Below are 21,924 nucleotides of genomic sequence, written 5' to 3' on the forward strand. Positions count from 1 at the left end.
AGGTACCCACACAAAGCTCATGCCTGGGGCTGTGGCATGGCTGCACCTGAGCGTTTGGACACATGGGTGGCAATTCAAGGTGAGCAAATGCAGATGGGGGTGCAGGGATTCCTGGGAGCCCCTTTGAGCCTGCAGGAGACCCAGGGCATCTGAGAAGGCCTTGGTGAACAGGGCAGTGTGATTGTAAGGAACTGGAATGCTGACAGTTCATTATTAACATTCTTGAAATACTTATAAATGGCACTTGTGCATGTGGTTGTAACAACTGGGGGAAGGAATCCTGTGGTTACGAACATATATGTGGACTTTCAAAACATTAGTGTCCCTGTCATCTGAGCAGGCAGAAATTTGGTAATAAGCGAAACCATGGAAAAGGATAATTGTATAGGTTTGGAAGTGCTTCCCTTGGTCCTTTCTGTTCTCCTATCTGGTGCTAATTAGTAATTAACTTCTAAGTGAAAAGTAGGTGGTACTTGGGGAAAAACAAGATGTGCAGCAGAAAAAACCCTCCGATTAATTATTAAAGTGAGCATATGTGAGCAAAGCAAACTATCAAACAGTTGCCACTGGCATAACTCATTCTTGGCTCATCAGGAAGGCTTTTGGAACTCCCTGAACTGTCAGGTGTCCTCAATTGCCTGTCACTGGCTGCTGATGGTTGTGCCTCAGATGTGTCTCGCACAGCTGGAGCCTGGTGACATCCCACAGACCGAAGAGATGCATTTCACCAGTTCAAACCCACGCCAGCTGTGCAATGTGGATACAGCATGGGAAGGTTTGAAGTCCCACTCCTGGAACTGGGCACCAAGCCCTGGCATCGCTGAAAGGGATGTGGGATGGTGGCTCACAGACACTGCCTGGGATGCTGGTGGTGGGCAGCACCTGGTGGGCAGCACCGTATGGGCGGTGCATCTGTCTGTCTGAAACAAGGGCTGCAAGGTAACTTTCCTGGCTGGGAATTGCCTGAGGGGTTTTGGGGTTCAGCCGTGCAAACCAGGCATGACCAATCCCTTGGCCTGCCTGGTAGGGCTGTGCCAGCCCAGCCTCTGAGGGAGCCAGCCATGCCATGCTGGCTGTCCTGTGCCATGCTGTGCTGGCTGTCCTGTCCTGTGCTGCCTGTCCTGTGCTGTGCTGTGCTGGCTGTCCTGTGCTGTGCTGGCTGTCCTGTGCCATACTGTGCTGGCTGTCCTGTGCTGTGCTGTGCTGGCTGTCCTGTGCCATGCTGTGCTGGCTGTCCTGTGCCATGCTGTGCTGGCTGTCCTGTCCTGTGCTGTGCTGGCTGTCCTGTGCCACGCTGTGTTGGCTGTCCTGTCCTGTCCTGTGCCGTGCTGGTGGACATGTGCTGCAGGAATGCCAGGTTCACTCCTGCCTGCAGTCCAAGCCCTTGTCTGGTTGGACTCCATATTATTTTAATTATTTTAATCTAGATCATCTATTTTAATCTATTGCTGATGTGTTAATTTAAAATATCACTACAGTTGCCAGGCACTGGCAGGTCTCCAAAGCAGGGTAAGAATCCTCGGACTGTCTCATTCTTGGTAAATATTTTGATGTGCTGGGGTCCTTGGGCTTCTCTCGGAACAGCACAGACTACTTGCAGTCCCACAAACAGCTTCAGAGCATGTTCTACTCAGTAATTAACATTTTTCAGAGTTTTTGTTTGTATTACTGATCACTCCTATGAAACATGTTTTTCCCCTAAGCCTGATGTTTCTTCTATAGAGACCAATTATCTACGACATCGTTTTCTTCAAGGAACCAGTAATTTTAATTACTAGTAAAATTATTTGCAAGCAGGTGGCTTTGTAAAGGGCTTGTTAAACTATAGAAGGTTTGCTTTCTGGAATTTTTTTGTTGTTTTCATGTGACATGTTCCGAGGAGGTACTCAAGGATGACACAGTAGCTCAGGTATCTGTGAGTACACTGAGGTATTAGTGCACATGAAGTGAGGTATTAGTGCACATGAAGTCTGCTCCCTTGCTCCATTTTTAGTTCTCTAACACAGTTTAGTTTCTGATTTTCAGGCCCAGTTGCCAAGTCACTAAATGCAGAGTCACTGCATGGTTGCTTTAAGCAAGGGAAAAAGACAGAGTGCAGAGATATTTGGAAGAAAAAAAAATCCTGTTAAAAAAGAGACTTAGAGCTGGAACTGAGATTTCAGATATGACAATGGATTCTTTCTGCCCTGTTGGTGTTTCTGGCCAGTATGAAAACCAAGGACTGAGACCTAATGTCTGTTCACCCTCCTTCATCAGCTTGTGCTTCCGTGGCTTTGCCATATAGAACATCTGGGCAATTAGGGTCAGGTAGGGAATATTTATCAGCATCCTAGATGCACCTTCTCCCTTCTGCTCTGCACCTCTTCCCTCACAGAATGCCAACTGCTAACACTGCTTGTACTTTTAGAGAGAATACAGCAGATTTCCTCCAGCTGCAGACAAATCTGGATGTTGTTTTGTTGTGGTTTACTGGGAGGGACCTTTAAAGCTCCTCTTGTTCCAACCCCCTCCATGGAAATATCCCAACTTACGGGGGCTGGGAAGATTGCAGACAGGGTCCAGCAGGTCCCCTTGTGAGTCCCATCCCAGGCTTTGCTGTGTGTTTATCCTGACACTTCATTATCCCAGCAGCTGCTGGTGTAAATGGAACTGCACCTGGGACATGAGCCCAGCGGAGCAGAGGTAACCACTGGCTGGTACCAGGGGCCAGTGGTGGGAGAGCTGTAACAGAGCTGCACTTAGAGCTTGGTTTTCCTTTCCCCCCATTCAAGTTTTCAGCAAGCGAAACACAACCAATGAAAACCCACCTCTTCCCCAGTTTTATTGCTTCAGAACTGTGGAAATAATGGGAGGCATGGCAGCAGAGCATTAGCAGAGCCCACCATGCAGTCACAGCTCGTGTCTGTCGCACTGCTCGAGGCCTCATTGCAGACCTGCTTTGGGGATCGTGGTTGTAGGAACACAACATCCTCAATAACACCCACAGAGCTCTGCCCAGCAATGGTGAGTTCTGACTCCCACTCTGCCTTGGCATACATACAGGACTACAGATACAGTTTGCTAATTTTAAAAAAGACTCCAGAAAATAACAGCACAATTAACTCTGTAATTGCTTGTAGAGGAATAGTTTAATTTCTCCTGCCCTACCTCTATTCTCTTTTTTAATTCCCTGTGCTCAGTCACTGCTGCTGGGCCTTTTTGTGGCACTGGCTGCCCATTGCAATGGCACCTGACACAGGTTTGCTTCAAGTCAAAAATGCCACTTTGTACTGTGTTAATGTTATCAAGTTTGTGACACAATTTTACACAATTTCCTTCTCATTTAAAGTTTGTTTTGGAGTTCCTATGTTGCTTTTTGTAAGCAAACAACTGAAGGAAAGCTTACACTTCTCGGGGAAAAACAATCCCTCAAACCAAACCAAGTGGACAACAAAACATGGATGTCTGGAGGAGTTGATGGAAGATGGACACCCAGATATGTCCATGTTCTCAGCATGCAGGAGAGCACCCAAGGGTCAGAGCCCTGACAAACTGTGGCTGGGGCTGCTGTGCTGGGGAGTTGGGCCAACCTATGGAGCAGGGAATGGGACACAGGATGTGTCTGGGGCTGTGGAGAAATCCAAACCAGGTCTGGTTCAGAAGCCGGGACCAGGAACAACCAAGCTTCCATGGTGGGTGGAGGGAGGTGAGGGTGACAGGCTGCTCCTTATCTAGATGGGGATGGGGATGGCGATTCCTGGGCACCTCCCAGCCAGGGTGGGCTGACAGCCCCCTGCCTCAGGACCATCCAAGCTGAGAGCAATCTGCCTCAAAGCTCTGGAATATAACTGATGTTTCTTTACTTTCATCTCATCGTGTTATCAGTGCCCAAGAGGAAAGTGCAGCATTCCTTGTGGGCATTCCTGTGTTATAGAACAGCATCACACCACCAAAACCCAGCCCTCGGGCAGGTCAGCAGAGGGGGATGCTAAAGCAGAACGCAGGATGGGGATATTTGCCATCAACACTAAAGCTGTTCAGGGATCTTGGTGTGACACTTGGGGTTTGGTGGTGCAGCGAGAGCTGCGGGTCGATGGCCAGGCTGGCAGCAGGCGAACGGTCCCTCCCTCAGCTGCTCTCCTCGAAGCTGCCGCTGCTGCCGCAGGAGTGGAACCTCATGGTGCTTAAGGGGTCTGACACGTACCCTGCAAGGTGCAGAGAGAGGGTCAACTGTAGCTCTGCACAGCAGTGGTGCTCCCGTCCCCCCTCCCTGCAGTGCCGATGGCAGCAGAACAACTTGTGGCAGAGAACCCCTCAGCATTAACTCACCGTTTTTGTCAACTGGGGGGTACTGGAAGTTCCTTCTCATGTCATCCAGAGACAGGCCCTGAGAAGGGGGTTGCCCAGTGCTGCAAATTAAACAAGAGATGTCAGTTTAGGTGAGACTGATGAAGGCTACAGGAGCTTTTCTCCAGAGTGGGAGGAAAGGACAGTACTACAAGACATCAGTGTGGGGGTGGACCACAGCAGTTCAAGTAAACAAAAAGCAAGAAGAAGTCATGAAGCAAGAGCAGGACCCACAGGCACACTGCCACTCAGTTACCATTCTCAGAGTAACTGCCCTCAAATACCCCATTTGGGGCTTCACAAATATATCTGCATTGTCATCTTGGAAGCAATTCCAGGCATCAATCCAGGATCATTGCCATGTATTTTATGTGTCACTGCTAAAAGGGTCCTGCAAATAAGTTTCTCTGGTGAGGAAGATGGTGGAATTATCTTCCAGTCATGAACCAAAACCCACTGTCCTGCTGGCAGGTAGTTTATCCCTGATCTCTGTAATGGGCACAGGTGACAGCACAGGTCTGGCAGAGCTCTCTCCTGGTCCTGCCACACCACCTTGCAGGAGCACGGCCTCCTTCCCTTAGTCACCTCAGCCTAAGCCTTTCAGAGGCTCTCTCCCTCCCCGGGTGGCTCATACACACCCCTGTGACCAGACAGCATAGGCTCGAGCGTTCAGGGCGTATTCCAACTCGAACCGACTGCGCAGCGCGGCGACGTGGCTGCGGCCGGGACCTCCCCGGGCCACAAGGCAGTCCGAGGAGGAGGAGGGAGACAGGGACCCGCTGCTGTTGCTGGAGGCTGGAGACATTAACTGGATTTAAAAAAAAAAGGTACTGTTATTGCATATTTACAAGTCCTTCCTCATGTCTCTCATAAGTTGTCCCGCACTTTTCCTTGGACTTTTCCAGCAGCTCCAAAGCCACTGCTGTCCTCAGCTGCTGGCACTGTCCCTGTCCCCACTTGTACTCCTATCTGCTTGTACACACACAGAACCAGGTCCTTACCATGCTGGGAACCAGGTCCTTACCTCAATATTGCACAGACACTCCTCTAACTTTGTGACAACTTCTGAGAACTCTGGTCTCCCCTGGGAACACAATAAAAAAAGCAGAGCTGGGTTAAAAATGGAAAGGGGCAGATCTGCTGTGAATAGACTGACACACAAGGATAGGATTTCTCTGAATTTCATGGCATTGCTGTCAGTCTGTTTGGGAATCTGATGAGAACTGCAAGTTCAGTGCTGAGTTATGAAACGAAGAGGTGTGTGTAGAACAACTTCAACTGCAATTAATCTCTTTTTCTGTAACAATTACATTTGAGCTAATAATGACTAGATCATAAGATTACAAAAATGCTATTAATAAATTCTTGGCTCTGCTCTTTAGGTTGGCTTCCACTTTGCCCATGAACAGGACTTTGGACACAGTAACAGCAGTGACGAGCAGCAGATAAGCTGCCTTTGTGGCTGTCCTCCTCCTCCCCTTGTCCCTGTACCTGCACCCCCCCACAGCTGCTTCCCACTGCCTGCCCAACCCATTCCTGGACAAGTGTGTCCATCTTTGTGTGCTTCAAGTGGCACAGAGGTTTGTGGAGGCCACACTCGGGACAGGATCAGGCAAGTGAGGGGAATGACAAGTAGCCCTCCATTATTGCCTATCCGTATTCTGTCCCAGCTCACAGCTCAGCCTTCCCGGGAAGTTCAGGTGTGACTGAAGCAGTACCTGAGCACTGTTTAACAATGGAGGGCTGGGAATACTTTAATGAGGTAACTGCTAAATAAGCTACTCATTCCCATCACCACCCTGTCCTCAATAGAACCACCTGCAAGAGGTAGGCTCTACTTAAGGGCTTTGGGCCAAAGCCCTGCAGCCCTCCTAGCAGCCCTCCAGTTCAGGACTGACAGCAGCCCTGCTATCCATGAAGGAAAGTTTAATAAAGAACAGAAGCAAAACACCTTGCAAGATAATTTTAACAACTTTTTGCTCACATCTTGTGCAAAGTACTGACCATCCATGGGGTGACTGTGCTATCAATTTCTTTATAATTCTGTCATGAAACTCTAAAACACTGGCAAGATAAAGTGATGTTGGAGTGTCACTGATGGGTAACAAAGTGCACTGGGACTCTGAAAAGATGGTTTTGGGGCTAAGTGGGCTGTGGAAATGCTGACAAGACACAGGGACTGCATCCATCTCTGTGTTTGCTTAGGTCAACACTTTAATATGACATCTTATTAATAAATTTAAACTTAATGTGTATTACATGCTGTCATTAGCAGTTATATACAGAAGTCTGAGAGCAGCAAGGAGTTTTCTACTCACACTATAACTCAAGTCATAATCAAAACTACATGATTAATTAGGTTTCATTGAATGGCTAAATGTCAGTTTACTTTCCTCCTCAATTCACCAACTCTCCTGTATTTCCTGACACACCCCGTTATCTGTCTGGGGGCTTTCTGCAGTGACCCTTCCCATGGAAACCGGTATTCTGGGGAGGGTCAGCCAGAGCAGACATGCCTGTTTTCCCACTGCCAGGGGCACTCACCTCGGGACAGGCGTTCCAGCCCCTCATCAGCAGGGCAGAGATGGGCTTGGGGATGGAGTAGCCGATGGGTGGGCGGATGTGGTGATAGGCCATGTCTGCTGCTGCTGCCGCTGCAAGGGACAGCCCACAGAGACCCGTTAGTGCCCGCACTCACACAGATCCTGGGAACACACCTGCTCACTGCTGAGACACCGGGCAGGCACAGGAACACTGAGCCATCCAACCTGCGGATAAAGGCACGGAGGTTAAAGGAGGCTTTTCCAGTCAGACTGAGAGCAGAGTGAGCTGCCCATCCCCATGGCCTTGGGCCCACCTCCAGCCACAGGACAGATGGCAGTGGGGGTCTCATTGGCAGAAGGGTCTGAGCCCTCCCTCCTTACCTGTGCTGGCTCTGACCACGTCCTACAGCACTCTTGACCTCTAATACTTCCTTTCAGACATCTGGGGGTCAGAATATCAGGAGTGCCAAGTGCAGCCCTGGAAAGGCCACCCCCCCATAGTTTTTGGGTGTTCTCTTGAGACACATGAGGACAAGTACCAAGGAATGGCTTTGAAATCCCAACACCCATGTGAGAGAGACAAAAAAGCCTGCAGTCAGAATGACTTGTTCCTAATTCTAGACCTGGATAAGGAATTGTAGGTTATGCAGATCTGCAGGGAGTAATATACATGATTTTAATGGGATATTTCTGTGCTTTTCACCAAATGCTGTATCTCAGCACTTAATAACATACTTCAGTAAACTACTGGTTAAAATTACACAGTGTAGCTACTTCTCCAGTCCAGAAAAATTTAAAATACTAATTCATTGAGCATCTTACCTGGTTTCAGGTGAGCAAATGGAATTTCTCCTGTTAACAGCTCCCAGAGGCACAGAGCGTAGCTGAAGACATCAGCTTTGATGGTGTACCTCGTGCACTGGGTGAACACCTCGGGGGCCATCCAGCGCAGGTTCTGCGCACCAGGGAACAGCAGTCACACATTAGCAGTGTTTGCCTCCTCACACATGCACCTATTCCTGCCTTCGTATGTTTGTTTTCCTTTGTTTTCTTATTTCCTGCCTCCGTCACTCCATAAAATAACTGGTAATTTGCCAGGAAAAATTTTCACCTGGCTTGCAAAAGCTAATCAATGTTTGTTACTGCACATGATATGTAACTGCATTAGCTTGGTGCTGTCTCAGCCCTGTACAGCCAGGCTGAGCAGACTTTAAACATGAGAGTAGGGTGAGAATAAAAGAAGAAGCCCAGCCTCCAGGCCTGCAGATCACATCATCAGGTCTGATATATATATATATATGAATATATGCCATATGATAGGAATTATATGATTCAGCTGGGAGAAGTAAAAGCTGATCACAGCTGTACTGGGCTGGGCCTACTCTCTAGGGGTCTTGCCACTGCCTGCAGACCCCTAATTCTGAGGCTGCTTCACAAGGAACTGGCCTCTCCCTGGGGTGATTTTCAGATTCCTTGTGCCTTGGTTCCTTTACTCTGCATCCTTTACAGGACAGGACAGTCCTCCTTAGGTCAGCCTTTCTCAGGACAGCCCTTCTCAGGACAGCCCTTCTCAAGACAGATCTTCTCAGTGGGATGTCACCAAGGCCTGGCAGGACCTGGGTCTAAACAGCAACCTTTACTCCTCACACAGTGAGTGCCATTACAGGGAGTTAAAGTGCTGATTAAAAGCCCTGGTGTAGTTATTACCCATCCTTTGGCATCACCCGTCCCACCTCACATTAGTAGTTAGGATGATGTGAATATTCCTGGCCATGGAGTGACACACGGGATGCATCTGGACTCAAAGACAACAACAACTGTCTTGTAAATCTGACTGTGAGCAACAGGCTATTATGGAGAAAAGAACTGTGAAATAAGGGAATCAGTGTCGAGGAACTGATTTTCTGCTAGGAAAAAGAATCACCCGCCAACAAATGTGTGTGTGAGTCAGGAAGAGTGGATTAAAATTCACTCTTTAGAAAGGAATTTGGGCAATAGAGCTCCCAAGACAACCTTATAAAACATTGTTTTCTATTGAAGATGTTATATATTTCCTCATCTCTGCTAGTAAAGACACTTCAAGGAAAAAAAATAAGCCAAAACAGAGAAACATTGAAGAGATGAAATACTACAGCAGTCCACCTTTTACAATAAACATATTTCTAATGTCAATTTCTCCTAAACAGGGTTTGCCTGTATATTTGATATTATGTGGAACAAAACAAGAAACAAACCCCAGGTTGTTTTGTCATGTTGTCTTCATCCAGGGATTGCAGAAATCGAGATTCTGAAACAGAACAAGAAAAATAATTACTGTCAGGACAATACTGACACGCACCTTGTTATACAAAAGCCCTGTATTCAGTGCAATCCTACAGGATTGTCTCAGCCAGCACGTTTAGTTTTAGAGAATTTGGGGTTAATTTATAAATGTTTCACAAAAACTCCTTACCTCCAAAATCAGCAACTACAGCATGACCATCCTCATACAGGAGAATATTGTGACTGGGGAAAAAAAAATAGGTAATTGTTTGATAGTGTCTTAAAAATGGTGAAAATGTTACAGTTTTTGGGTCATAGATACACTCTCGAGGAGTTCAAATTACCTGCACAGGTAGTCAAATGTCTATAGCTACATCTTCTATTTATTGTTAGAAAGTGCACGTTAACTCTGAAAGGCAAACCCAAAGCTTCAGCTTTTAATCAATACCAGAGCAAAACAGCTTCTGTAATTAGTTACAGACCAAGTCTAATAGTTTTATTAAATAAGTGCACTTAATCTCAGTGATGAAGATGATATTTGAATATAAGCACAGTGATGGCCTTCAAATAAAACTACATGGACTGATTCTTTTCTCTTCTAAGGCTTAGGTAGGTGTAAATTCATGGTGGTAATCCCAAATTTATGACGGTGTATAGAAGGGAAGGAGCAGATCCAAAGAGTCCATAAAGAATGGACCATGCACACAAAATATCTTCTGCCTATTGCAAAACATCATTTAGCAGGGAAAGTGTATATAGAATCTATTGCAAATTGATTTACTGATTCAAGGACGTTACAGCAACTTATTTAATTTTCAGCAAAGAACACACATGAGGAAGTAGAAAAAAGCCTATTTCATAAAACCATAGAATAATAGAATCATTAAGATTGGAGAAGACCTCCAAGATCACAGAGCCAAACTTTCGACCAAATAATCCAACATTTGACCAAGGCTTTTAGAAATCAGCAACACAAACACAGGTTTTCAGACAAAGTGGGAACATGAGGAAAGACTCACAAGATGCCTTAGCTAGGTCACAAGCTTCCAGTACCTCTTGGGATGAAGGTTTCCCTACCCCAGTCACTACACCTTCAGGGCCTAGGGCATTGGTCACAGTACCAAGCCTGACAGTTCAAGAAGCGTTTGGATGATACTCTAAGGCACATGGTGAGACTCTTGGGGATGGTCCTGTGCAGGGCCAGGAGCTGGACTTGATGATCCTTGTGGGTCCCTTCCAACTCAGCATATTCTGTGATTCTGCTTTGGAAGGGCTGAGCAAATCACAACATAAAAGTGCAGGAATGTGGACACAATGCTGCTGACAGGATATTTATCAAATGTTGACTGATTCAAGTAAATTCAGAAGCGTGAAAAGTGTATGTAAAAACAAATGAAAAATCTGGCCAGGGCTTACATGGGGAGAAAAAAATGAAAGTGATATTGATGGTCTCAACAAGCACAACTTGCTCATATTAGAGCTGCAGACAGACACAAGAACAGTCAAGTGAGGAACACAAATTTCACCAGATAACAGTTTTAGGACAGAAAAAAATTAAGCTCTCCCAAGCAGGACTTCACAAATCACTGTCTTTAAGATTTCTAGTTTCACCTAAAACCAACACGTGGGATGATAAATTTAATCATAAAAATGTAATTGTGACTCTTTTGATTTATATTCAATCTAATTTTAGCTCCCATACATACTCTCCATCAACATAGTGAAGTGATTTGAGTATGACATGGGGAATTGTTTTTGAGATCCCCACCAGATGCCAAATGAAAATATGAATCAAACACAAAGCTGAACTAGAGAGACTCTTGAAGGCTGCACCCTGGGCTGAGTGTAGGTACACAAGACATAGAAAGCTAAAGACTTTGCTGTGGTCTTCAATCAAATTTGGCCCCTGTCAGTAGGGACAAAAAATATCCCAAGTCTCAATGTGAATAAACTGCATTGAGCCCTAGTTTCAACTTCAGTCTTCTCCAGGATTGTGTAGACCTTGAATAAATACGACTTGACAAGTCAAGGCATAATCAAGACCTGGACTGAAAGTTTTTATTGAGAAGCTGAGAAATCAATTGACAGGCCCTTTCTCCTCATGGCATGCAACAGCCTTTCATAGACTCACAGAATCATTAAGGTTGGAAAAGATGGCCAGGACCATCGAGTCCAACCTGTGACCCACCACCACCTCATCAACTAGACTAGAGCACTGAGTGCCACATCCAGTCATTCCTTGAACACTTCCAGGGATGGGGACTCCACCACCTCCTTGGGCAGCCCATTCCAGTACTTGACAGTTATTTCCATGAAGAAATTCTCCCTGATGTCCAACTTGAACCTCCCCTGGCCTAGAATATGATAAACAATGCTGAAAGGCTCATTCTGGTGTTGAGCACATGGATGGACATATCTGAGGGCAGGACACAGGCTCTGGAGGGTTTTGTCAGTCTGTTACTTCCAGTGAATGCTATAGTTACTGATTTTTCTTTTCTATAGTAAAAAATACAGCACACAGAATCAGGGCTTGGAAGGTACAGCTCAAAAATGCTGTTATTGCCTCAATGGCACTTGCAAATTTGAAAATCTTGGATGAGAAAGGAACTCTTAAGCCTCTGTTTTGAGAAATACAGAAGACAAAACTGAACTGAGCTGAGCAGGCAGAAGGTTAATAATGAGTTCAGCAGAATCAGAAATTAATTGTCTTCTGTTAAGATCACACAGAGATTGCAATGGTGAGAGCAAGCATCATTCTCTTCACGAAACCATGGAAGGAAGAAAATGAGAGAAGAATGAGTAATGTGCAATCATCCTGCCTTTGTGAAAGGATGTGGTTCTTGGGTCTGCCAGCCATGGAGGCTTCTCCCTCCCATGGCAAGTGACAGGCACAGCATGTCCTTTTCCCAGAGATCAGGGCCATGAAAAGATCCTTCTGCCTTTAACATGCTGTGGGTTTAATGAAAAGCAACAGCTATTTTAAGATTTCACAAGGGATGTTTGAACAAAGAGGAGTCGCAGACTATCCCCATTACCACCAGGCTGCCATCCTCTCTTTCATCTCTCTCACCAAGCAGCTCTCAGAACTGTTCATGGATAGTTAGAGCCATCAAATGCAGGTCAGTTGCTCAAAGGCTTGCTCCAGCCATGTTCAGCTGTTATGGCTTAAATTAAATTGATACTAAAATGGTCTCTTTTTTATTAAAGTGCTATAATCATTGTGGCTGTCATCCCTCACCATGGTGTAAGTAGTAATAAGCTGATACGTGTCACCATTGCGGATAGCTGTCAGAAGTGAAAAGCAAAATAAAACTCCCAATTATTCTCCAAATGGAAGGATAACCCCTTTTCCAGGGTACAGTACATAAAAGATTAATTTCTTTCTCTATTCTGTCAAGCCATATTGCCGATTTATTTAATGCATTATGTGTGGTGCATTAGATTTCAGAACTCACAAAGGGGGTTACAAGCTATGTGAAAATTTAAGGTAAAAAATATGAGACTCCTGTGAAGCCAGTGGCAAAACTTAACACAATTTCACTCTTGGTCTTTCTCTTAAATTGTTGCAAAGATTTTCATCTGGTAATTGTGCCTGTGGGCTGGCTGGGACTCATGCTGCAAACACAACTCCTGCTTTTGCACTGAAGTTGAGCTGCTCTCATCAGCACACATCAATGACAGCAGTGTCCCTACAGCAAATTATCTTCTGACCCTCACAAATATGATCTGTAAAAATTCTGTGGGGCAATTACATGCTTTCCAGCTTTCTAGGAAGATACTGGTTTGGGTTTTCGTTTGTGGAAAATGTTATTTAAAATCCTCCTTCTAAGAGCCACCACAGCCTGGAGCTGAGCTGTGAGGCCCAAACCATGGAGCTGAGCTAAGTCTTGGCTGCCCTAGTCTGAGCCTTGGCTGCCCCAGAGCAGTCCCACAGGCTGCAGTGGTCAGGCACAGGGCTCTCGGCTTGCATCACAGCCAAGGCAAGAGCTGCAGCCTTGAAAACAAGGCTCTCCCTCGGAGACCATGGGTTGTGGCCCAAAAGGAACCTGTGCAGTGATGCAGGGATGTGAAGGAGACTCAGAGGGAAAGTGGGGGATGCCACCCCAGTGTGCCTGTTGCTCTCAAGGGCTGACAGAGCTTTTGCCACAGCAAAAGGATCATTTTCATCTCCAATCTTGCAGTCAATGCAGTTTAGGTATTTCACCCCCTGTTGCTGAAACATGCACATCACGAGACTGTTCTCATAACTAGAACAGCAAGAATGGGCTTCTTCCTGTAGACACCGAGGACTCAGTGCTCCTATTCAGATACCACCAAAGAGAGGGATGAGTGCCTGGTCCTGTGTGAGACCTCAGCTCTCGGAGGAGAGCAGTCAGAGCTGCTTTTAGCTGTAACAAACCAGCCAAGCAAATCAAGAAACACATGAACTTATAACTACAGGGAAATACTTGGAGTAAAAGAGACAAAACAAAGGAAGAAGATGAAGTGACAAGGGAAAGTGACAAAGTACTCTTTGACAGCAGATGCTGGGCTAAAATACATGGAGAATTCAGAAATGGAAATTCAGAAAAACCCAAACAAACAGATGCAAGAAAATGCTCTTTTTCAGCGACTGCCGCCTTCGAGGACAATGACAGTTTGGCAATTGCAACTTGTAGGGGTTTGTGTAACACTTCTGAGATTACTTCAGCTCAGAGCTAATGAGACGTGACGTGGTTACAGGAGTCTGTAGAGGTCCCTGTGTCTTTGAGCCTTCATGTTCTCTGAATATTTAGGTTAAAGACAGAAACTGACCTGTTCAAATCCCGATGTATGATGGGCTGTGTGAGATTGTGGAGGTACTCCATGCCTTTGGCCACATCTACAGCAATGATTAATTTAGACTGCAGATCAAGAGTTCTGTATTTTGGGGGAAAAAAAAAATTACTCAAAGTTAATAAACAGTCAAAAATTGTCTGTAAATTATTCTTATGTGTAAATCATGCAACCTTCAAAATTGTTTTACATACAAAATAATGTTATATAATCTATGTAATGTAAATCTATATATTGTAAAATAATGACAATAACAATTTTGTGATTACCAGTTTCCCTTGTACACCAAATTAACTGAACCAAAGATCAGCATTTTCTAGTGTGTTCCTTTTTCTGTTTCTTATACTGAAATGCATATTTACATCAGCATAGATTCCCTACTCTTCCAAATTCTGTGCAGAAAGTCTGAGTGGAGGACAAGGGGAATACCTCTTCTGTTCATGGAGCAGGGAAAAGAGCGATCCCCCGGAGATGTACTGGGTGACGATGGCAAACTGGCTGGGGTCATCCAGGCACGCTCCCACAAACTGGATGACACACGGATGGTTCAGTCGGCAGAGAATGGAAACCTCCCGGCAGAACATGTCCACGTCAGACTTGGAGCAGTAGGTGTTGGCTCGATAGCTTAGGATTGACACGAGAGAAAACACAAAGGCAAAAAAATTATAAAATACCATAAAATATGGGCTTTCTTAATACTTCAAACTAGGCCATTGTCCAAACAGGATGGAAAAGCCTGACAAACGTACCGTTTGATTGCAACGATTTTATTTCTGCATCGTCCCTTGTAGACTTTTCCAAAAGACCCTAAAATGATTTAAAATAAACGAGCACAGAGATGTTTGTTATGAACATCACACATTTCACGAGGATGCACTTTCCATTCTGGTACCTGAGCCAATAATCTCATGAAACTCTATCTCGGAGAGCTGAAGGTGGAAGTGCGATGGCAAACCAGCGCGGAGGAGGAGAACGTCAGCCTTCTCTGCAAAAAAACACTCATCCTGTTTGCAAAACATGGGTCAGGGGAGGACAGAACATAAAAGCACTGAACTTCAGAACCCTTGCACTGAGAAAGTTGACTTTCCCCTGTTAATTGAGTGCTAATCCTGTCCCCTTTCTTCCATTACCAAAGCAAACCCCAGTGACAGACAAATCCTTGCAATGCCACAGTTGCCTTGGCATTCCTGGCTTTAGCACCACATCAGCCATGAGCACTTGCCCTCATCCCCAAACTCTGCCTGTGCCATGGCATGGTTGCACAAAATTCCTTACATGGAGAATCAGTTTCTTTTTTTCTGTGCATCCAGTGCTGATTGCTGTTGCTGGAGATGCTATTCCAGAGCCAGATCCTAGTGACATGTGGAATCTAAATTTTGCAACTAAATTTAGTTGTCAAATCTCTCTGTCGTGTTGACTTTTTTGGTTTATTGCTATAAAGTTTATCATAATATTTCTAAATGGAACAATTGGATGGTGCTGTGTACAGGATGCAAGGATTTGAATATATCCAGTGAACATTTAAAGAGGAAAATTGAAAGCACCACAAAATAAAAAAGGAGGAAATATTTCAAAATACAAGTATTTCTCTGAATATTTTATCTGTGTTTGTTTCAGAGCAACACAAGATATTTTTGAACAGAATTTTTCTTGTAAAGATAATCCAGGCATTTTATAGTGGGATTCAACATGGTATTTATTTTCATTCATGGCTAAGTGGGTATTTCATTAATGCTAATTCACAAAACAGTCTTTTCTCAAAGAAATAAAAATAAATACATTCTTCAAAGTAAATGAAAATAACATAAATACAAGAATTGTCATTATGCTGAGTAGTAAAGCTAAGTATGCTGTTTCATAAAATTATCCCAGGGAAATGGAACGATGAACAATGAAAATTTCAGGAATAATGAATCTTGTGCAAGATATTCAGGCTGACAAACATGGTGGGTAAAATGACCACAAAAGTTCAAGTTTTCCCTCGCCATTGCAAATACCTTTTGTCATGCTTTTAATCTTCCCCAGAGGGGACGGCACTGACACGTAGGAACCATCTGAAATAAAGAACAGAGTGAAATCTATGGAGTTCAATGACAGCATAAGTGTCTGTGCTGATAAATTAATGAGGCAATGATGGCTGAAAGAATGACTAATAAAGGATGAGAATTCAAATAAATACACAAACACATCTGATATGAGCTGGTTTGGGCTGGGATACAGCTAATTTTCTCCACAGTGAGGGGTACAGCAGATCGGGGTGTTGTATTGCTTTGTTGTTGTCCTTTTAATAATCAGCATTACAAAATCTCCCTGGGTGTGCTTATTGCTTGCCAAAATAATTTCCAGTGCACACATAACCTTAGTCTAATAAAGAGTTACGTACACTTGAGCTATACTACATCTAAACCTGGAACAGGCCAAACGATGCAGGGAGCAGGTTGATGCTGCTGCTGGTTGTAGGTTTCTCCTGTTTACATACCTGGAGCACTACATGACCCAGACAAACCCCAGGGTACAGCATCCTCATTTTCTCCGAGGCAGTGCTCCAACACACAGCCAAAGGTTTTGTTTAATTCCTCTTCCTGGCTTTGTCATTTAGCTACCAATGCAAATGAGTCTTTTTGTAGTAAAAAGGGTAATTAATTATTTCCAAGGGGGAAACAGATATCAAAAGATATTAAAAAATATGAGGGGGGCTGAGTACAGAAGGAAAAAATATCAACCACCAAAGAAACATCAGAACTAAATAGCACAAAGAGAACAGCTACGCAAGGCATTCAGGATGATGAAAGGTGTGAGCAGTGGTTGACAGGGACTGATCTTCAGCTCACAGCTTTGGGCTCCTCTTTCCAGGAGTAACATGAGCTGACAACTCCAATTCAAGATAACGGAAGACTTCTGACATAAATTAAGGGTACCTGGAAAATGGCAAGTCCCATAACACTGATTTTATTTGTGCCAGGCAGAACTGACCCAAAGCTCCCTGACATGGGTGGATCATTTCCAGAGACTTCAGCACCCTCTGGATCAGGCCTTTGGTTAGAGAATAAAGTGATTGCTCAGCCCATACCTCCTCCAGGCTGGGAGTATTCATTGCAGGGGGATTCATCCTGAGGTCTCTTGTAATGCTTCAGGAGGGTCACAATGGCATCATGACCTAGGAAAGAAGGAGGAAATATAAGGACTTGCAGGTATCTCAGTAGTCTTTTTTGGTTTTGTTGTTTCTGTTTTGTTTTGGTTTGTTTTTTTGTTCTTAATTGATTGATTTATACAAAATCAAGGGATTTTTTTTTTAAATGTACAACATGCCTATAAAATATGCAAACAAAGACATGGTGGTGCTAATCTGAAACCTACTGTGATTCTTAACTGCAGAAATATGGGAAATTCCTGCCAGTAAAAACAAGCATGTTATCTTCATGAGTCCACCTACTCCTAAAATGTGAGATATGGCAAAGGAAAAACCTGCTGCAGAAATCCTGCAATGGAAGTTGACAACAGTCTCCAGCAGACCTGACAGGGAAACCAGTGCCTGAAAAATTTGTTTTGGAATCCTAACCCGGACAAATTTTGTCACTTATTGCTGCAGACAACTGTTTTAGCACCACAGAAACACACTTCTCCTGAAGTTTGTGCTGGATTAAGCTGACATTTAACAGAGATCTGAGAAGAATCAAAGGGCTGAGGTTTATAGTGCTTTGTGCCAGGACCTGGAGAGCAGGTGGTGAGAACTCCGTCTGCAGGCACTGAAGAGTTATTCTGCAGGGTTATCTCCTTCCCATGCTGCCCTCTCCTTGCTGCACGGCTCCTATGGATTTTGTAGCAGAAATTAGAAAGTTGAAATACCTTTCTCATAAGCCCACATCAAACAGGTCTGCTCATCCTTTTCTCCACTGGACCTGCTGGGATCACATGCTACCAGATTCATATCAGCTCCGTTATCCAGCAGGAACTGCACAAGGCGAATGTGGCCATGGTAGCAAGCGCAGTGCAATCCTGGAACACCAGAGAAGTGTGGGGAGCACAAGTCTCACAACATGGCAATATCACTGCAGCAATAACTGTAAAGTACAGATTGATTTCCTCGATAAAGGAATATATTGTCAAAAAATACCCGAGGCAAGAGGTGGAAATTAAACATTAAGGCTACAAGAACCAATCTATTGCCTCTGCATGATGTGTCAGCATTTCCTCTGCCACCTGCAAACCACATTTAATGACTCTGCACGTGGGAAAAGCAAGTAGAAATAAAGGCAGCTCTTTGTAGTAGGGACAGGGGTGTGTGCAGCTCTTCAGACACTATACCCTAGAAGCCTAGCTCCTTGCAGAATAATTCCTAACACTACTTAGAAGCCTCGCTATAGGATGAACAGTTCAGGCCAGGTTTTGTTACTCATATACATGCTAACAAGCCTGACACATCCTCACTGCAGTCTTATCACTTTTATGCCTGCCTGCAAAAATATTTCAAAAACTTGTGCTTTGTCTGAAAGGTACTTGGATGCTGGTCATCCAATTACCTTGGGATTACCCTGGAAATCCTGATGGTGTATGGCTTCCTGATATTTTAGTGCTGGTATATGCCCTCATACACAATCAGGATGGTGATGTTACCTGTGTGCCCATCTCTTCCCTGGTGATTGATGCTTACAACATTCTGGTCAAGAAGAAACTTGACAAGTTCTATGTTCTTTCCATAGGTGCAAGCGCTGCAGAAGTAAAGGGAGTGGTGAATGCTATAGTCTATAAAAGAAGTGCCTTGGGTAGCAAAAAATTTACAAAGAATAACAGGGAGATAAAAATGCAGTAATAAAGGATCTTTAGAAATGTGCAAATGCACGATTAATCCACCAAAGCATGTTCCTTTTTATTGTTTCAGAAACATTCTAATTATTGCTGAATAAATTAATTTTGCACAGCTGTGCAAACAGTCTGTGTTGCAAAGTGTCTCTTAAATAGCCCTTTACAAAGTTCCAGCATCCTGACCAAACTGTGCTCTGCCACCTGGTTTCTCATTCCGAGTACTTGCCTCCAGCAGGCATACAGGTGGAACAGGGGCTGGGCTCAGCTCCCAGACTGGACAAGGAGAGGAATCATTGTCCATCCAGGTGTTGGTGAACCTGGTGCCTTTCCTACCTTCCTCGCTCTCACTTGCTCTCTCCTCACTCTGGTTCTGTCTCTCACTTCATGCCCTCTCCTGTATCTCACGACAGAAACTCACCCTCCCTGTTGAGCTCTCTGCTTGCTCTGTCCCTCACCTGGCAGCTGCTGAGACGTTGGTAATTTTGGACGCTGTGTTGCAGGTGTGTGTTAGTGGAGCTCTATTGATAATGGCATTTGAACACCTCACCTGTGAAAAGCTGTTTCACTGAATATATTTTCTTTAGTGAGACTTTCTGTTCCTGAGAGCTGAATTATTTCTTTGACAACTTCAAACTTCCCATTGTAACAGGCACTGAAGAGGAAGCCAGTACAGAGCTGTTAGCAATGCCAGCCTTCCCACTAGCCCCAAACCCACTCAACAGCTGCTCTGGGGCACTCACAGGTGTAGGGGTGTGTCTCCGTAGATATTCACCACGTGAGGCTGCACTTCGAAGCTGCTCTGCAGTAAGAACTTCACAATTTCATGGTGCCCAAATCGAGAGCAGAAGTGCAGAGGAACATGATCTTCATTGTCTTGAGCATTCACTGCCAGTTGACCCAGAAAGAGACCACAGAAAGGATTTTATACTTAACACACAATATTTAGTAAAGCTTTATGTGTTGTGCTTATACATATATCTGCTGCTAAAATATTTATGGACCTACTTGTTTAAAACTGAAATTTCTGTGGTCTTTCATACTGCTCTGTGCCATCTGCAGTGCAGTGTCAAGGCGACCTTCTGGACTTGAAACATAATTGCTTTCTTCCAGCAGCAGACTTATTGAATGCTTTGAGGAAGTTTTCCACGAATGAATCACAAGTTATAAATGACCCTTACAAAGAGCAATTGTGAAGCAAAAGGAAGATAACAACATCAACATGACTGGGAACCTCCAGGTAGCACAGAACCACTGGCATAGCAAATATTAGCAAGCTATTCTCAGTGTGGTTGCATGGAGCGGCCCCAGAGGATCCTTGATCTGCGGGTGGGAATTGTGTGAGACTTCCAGCTATCTTTGGCTACATCCATGCCAGGGAGCCTTCTGCCTGTTTATGGGGTGGGCAATTGCATTCCAGCACCAGAAATGGGTATCGAGGTACCTTATATGGCTCTTCCTTCATCTATCCTGTAGGGAGTGAAGAAGAGATTGGACAAGGCTCTAGGCAGAGTTCTCCATTGTTACAGACACCTACAGATACTGTTTTCATTATCTGAAAAAGGTCTTTACTCAGCTTGAAAGACAGCATGTATTTCTGTGATTCTCAGTGTATTCTTCCTGTGTTTAAAGACAGAACAACCATAACTAGTTGATTTTGTAACTGATAGAAATGACAAACCCAGTCTACTTTGTGTGACTTTTAGTTCAGCCTTTGCACCAAAGGCATCAGGTCTTTTAGGCAGTTTACAAGAAATGAAGAGACTACTGTCCATTAGAGATGTTCTAACCTGCACTCCCAGGCTTTTACACTGACAAACTTATAACTCTGACAAACATCCCTCAGGAACATCTTTCCTACAGCTAAGCCTCCTCAGCACAGAGATGAAACCAACCACATTCTGAGAGTTTGTCTTCTCTTTGATTTTCTGTGAGCATTAAGAGCAATGAAAATTAAAATAAATCACCGTTTTAAAACCTTTCTGAAATAATGATGAATGCTCACAGTTCAGTCCTTTGAAATGCTGGATTCTGTTTCAGGCCAAAAAAAAGAAAAAGTAATGCCTGTAACTGTAATTAATCTTGTGGCCCACAAACATCATTAACTGCTCCTGCTAAACTTCCTAGCAGTCTTGTATATAAGAAGTAAAGAAAAGCAAACTCTTTTTCTTCTCTATTCTAAAATAATTCTTCACTTTATAGATTCATGTGACATGCTGGCCTTTATTTTTTATTATGATGTGGTACCAGGCATTCTGGTACCATTTTGCCAGATACATTCCGAAGTGCAATAAATAAGAGGGGAATAAATATCAAAATTTTATAATGATAAATGTCAGCATTTTACAGTATGTCCCCACAGAATGTCCTGAAGGACATCAAGGGCTTCAGTCCACAACACAACAAGGTGCAAGGTGGAGCAAGAATATATATCTCCTTTATATATCCAGTTGGAACTGATGTCAAATGCCTGCAAACCATTTCCTTTGGCTCTAGAAGGATCTGTAACTACACAGTGGGATGACTGGTTTTGTTTCAATTGATAGTTTTTTGATTTCTAAATGAAGCACACCAGGTACACTGGAATAGTTTAAAAGAAGAAGTTTACATTCAAACCAAAAAATAATTGGTCAAAAACACCTTTGAAGAGTATTATGGAGAAAAAGTACATCATATTGATTCAGGAATTACTAAAGAAGAGTATAGGAGAGTTCTTAAAATTGAGATTTTTTTAATTAAATTGAGGATAGTATAACTGTCATGGCAGTCAGGGACTGAAAACTGAGGTTGCCTTACAAGTAAATAGTAAAACTGAGCAAATGCCAAGTTCTTGCCTGTGAAAAAAAAAGGAATTCTGTAGAAATTATTCTTAGCACTGAGACATGACATTGGTAGAAAGTAACAGGTGAAACCATGACCATAAGTGAAAGGATGAAAAAAGGACAGTGCAAGAAATGTGCTTGAAAGAGCTTATGGGATTTCTGAAAATACAGAGTTTCTTAGTCCTTCCCCAGAGTGTTTATGCTAAAACAAATGATGGGATTGGCATGTGGAGAACTGGCAGCACTTGTAACATTGGCTTATATGTGGGCCATGTGTAAAACATGGACATTTGCCATGACACACATAGGCAGCACTTTTCTTTTATATTTTTTTCTCCTAATTTGTGGTTGTTCTG

General features: G+C 44.0%; 1 protein-coding gene across 1 annotated transcript in view; it reads right to left on the bottom strand.

Annotated features, from left to right (window-relative positions):
• Positions 1-3,881: 3,881 nt before the first annotated feature.
• LOC103755931 (serine/threonine-protein kinase TNNI3K) overlaps positions 3,882-21,924 on the bottom strand; it is a 32,509-nt gene continuing 14,466 nt past the window's right edge. The window contains exons 8-25 of the mRNA XM_008921928.2: positions 19,490-19,634; positions 19,297-19,401; positions 18,561-18,655; positions 17,793-17,942; positions 17,017-17,103; positions 15,944-16,000; positions 14,839-14,931; positions 14,696-14,753; positions 14,376-14,570; positions 13,926-14,030; positions 9,322-9,374; positions 9,104-9,156; positions 7,692-7,824; positions 6,871-6,980; positions 5,351-5,410; positions 4,965-5,134; positions 4,309-4,388; positions 3,882-4,184 (exon numbers count right to left, since the gene is read on the bottom strand). Of these exons, the coding sequence (XP_008920176.1) occupies positions 4,108-4,184; positions 4,309-4,388; positions 4,965-5,134; positions 5,351-5,410; positions 6,871-6,980; positions 7,692-7,824; positions 9,104-9,156; positions 9,322-9,374; positions 13,926-14,030; positions 14,376-14,570; positions 14,696-14,753; positions 14,839-14,931; positions 15,944-16,000; positions 17,017-17,103; positions 17,793-17,942; positions 18,561-18,655; positions 19,297-19,401; positions 19,490-19,634 (1,826 nt within the window). The 3' untranslated portion in view covers positions 3,882-4,107. The remainder of the gene's footprint in view (positions 4,185-4,308; positions 4,389-4,964; positions 5,135-5,350; positions 5,411-6,870; positions 6,981-7,691; positions 7,825-9,103; positions 9,157-9,321; positions 9,375-13,925; positions 14,031-14,375; positions 14,571-14,695; positions 14,754-14,838; positions 14,932-15,943; positions 16,001-17,016; positions 17,104-17,792; positions 17,943-18,560; positions 18,656-19,296; positions 19,402-19,489; positions 19,635-21,924) is intronic.

Source organism: Manacus vitellinus, unplaced genomic scaffold, assembly GCF_001715985.3.
Source record: "Manacus vitellinus isolate BGI_N305 unplaced genomic scaffold, ASM171598v3 scaffold_21_pilon, whole genome shotgun sequence".
Classification (NCBI taxonomy): domain Eukaryota; kingdom Metazoa; phylum Chordata; class Aves; order Passeriformes; family Pipridae; genus Manacus; species Manacus vitellinus.